The sequence below is a fragment of the Amphimedon queenslandica genome, unplaced genomic scaffold (assembly GCF_000090795.2).
Source record: "Amphimedon queenslandica unplaced genomic scaffold, v1.1 AMPQUscaffold_11818, whole genome shotgun sequence".
NCBI classification, from domain to species: domain Eukaryota; kingdom Metazoa; phylum Porifera; class Demospongiae; order Haplosclerida; family Niphatidae; genus Amphimedon; species Amphimedon queenslandica.
In genome coordinates, this window is record NW_003547942.1 from 10314 (window position 1) to 12281 (window position 1968).

General features: G+C 38.4%; 1 protein-coding gene across 1 annotated transcript; it reads right to left on the reverse strand.

The window, feature by feature from the left end:
- Position 1: 1 nt before the first annotated feature.
- LOC109588838 (ankyrin repeat domain-containing protein 50-like) lies at positions 2–1962 on the reverse strand (the record flags this gene model as incomplete). The annotated part of the gene is made up of 2 exons (XM_020004949.1): positions 1499–1962; positions 2–1297 (listed from the first exon to the last, which is right to left on the reverse strand). Coding segments are annotated over exons 1-2 (1749 nt in total), but the record flags the coding sequence as incomplete, so codon positions are not given.
- Between the last annotated feature and the right edge of the window lie 6 nt (positions 1963–1968).

Genomic DNA, 1968 nt, shown 5'->3' on the forward strand with positions numbered 1-1968 from the left:
TAGGATCAGCCTTTTCATTAAGGAGTAACTCAACCACTTGTTGATGACCATTTAGACTAGCCAACTTGAGTGCTGTTGAGCCATAATTATTTTGAATGTTAGGATCAACCTTTTCATTAAGGAGTAACTCAACCACTTGTTGATGACCATTTTGACTAGCTAACATGAGTGCTGTTGAGCCATAATTATTTTGAATGTTAGGATCAGCCTTTTCATTAAGGAGTAACTCAACCACTTGTTGATGACCATTTAGACTAGCTAACATGAGTGCTGTCCTGCCATCATTGTCTTGAATGTTAGGATCAGCCTTTTCATTAAGGAGTAACTCAACCACTTGTTGATGACCATTTAGACTAGCCAACTTGAGTGCTGTTGAGCCATAATTATTTTGAATGCTAGGATCAGCCTTTTCATTAAGGAGTAACTCAACCACTTGTTGATGACCATTTAGACTAGCTAACATGAGTGCTGTCCTGCCATCATTGTCTTGAATGTTAGGATCAGCCTTTTCATTAAGGAGTAACTCAACCACTTGTTGATGACCATTTAGACTAGCCAACTTGAGTGCTGTTGAGCCATAATTATTTTGAATGTTAGGATCAGCCTTTTCATTAAGGAGTAACTCAACCACTTGTTGATGACCATTTAGACTAGCTAACATGAATGCTGTCCTGCCATCATTGTCTTGAATGTTAGGATCAGCCTTTTCATTAAGGAGTAACTCAACCACTTGTTGATGACCATTTAGACTAGCTAACATGAGTGCTGTTGAGCCATAATTATTTTGAATGTTAGGATCAACCTTTTCATTAAGGAGTAACTCAACCACTTGTTGATGACCATTTAGACTAGCTAACATGAGTGCTGTTGCACCATTATTCTCTTGAATGTTAGGATCAGCCTTTTCATTAAGGAGTAACTCAACCACTTGTTGATGACCATTTTGACTAGCTAACATGAGTGCTGTCCTGCCATCATTGTGTTGAATGTTAGGATCAGCCTTTTCATTAAGGAGTAACTCAACCACTTGTTGATGACCATTTTGACTAGCTAACATGAGTGCTGTCCTGCCATCATTGTGTTGAATGTTAGGATCAGCCTTTTCATTAAGGAGTAACTCAACCACTTGTTGATGACCATTTTGACTAGCTAACATGAGTGCTGTTGCACCATTATTCTCTTGAATGTTAGGATCAACCTTTTCATTAAGGAGTAACTCAACCACTTGTTGATGACAATTTTGACTAGCTAACATGAGTGCTGTCCTGCCATCATTGTGTTGAATGTTAGGATCAGCCTTTTCATTAAAGAGCAACTCAACCACTTGTTGATGACCATTTTGACTAGCCAACATGAGTGCTGTCCAGCCATCACTGTCATGAATATTAGAAATAACCTTTTCATTAATAAGGAATAACTCAAATAGTCGTTGATTACCATTTAGGCTAGCTTTTATGAATGCTATTGCGCTATTAATCTTTTGAATGTTAGGATCAACCTTTTCATTAAGGAGTAACTCAACCACTTGTTGATGACCATTTTGACTAGCTAACATGAGTGCTGTCCAGCCATTATTCTCTTGAATGTTAGGATCAGCCTTTTCATTAAGGAGTAACTCAACCACTTGTTGATGACCATTTTGACTAGCTACCATGAGTGCTGTCCAGCCATTATTCTCTTGAATGTTAGGATCAGCCTTTTCATTAAGGAGTAACTCAACCACTTGTTGATGACCATTTTGACTAGCTACCATGAGTGCTGTCCTGCCATCATTGTCTTGAATGTTAGGATCAGCCTTTTCATTAAGGAGTAACTCAACCACTTGTTGATGACCATTTAGACTAGCCAACTTGAGTGCTGTTGAGCCATAATTATTTTGAATGTTAGGATCAGCCTTTTCATTAAGGAGTAACTCAACCACTTGTTGATGACCATTTAGACTAGCTAACATGAATGCTGTCCTGCCAT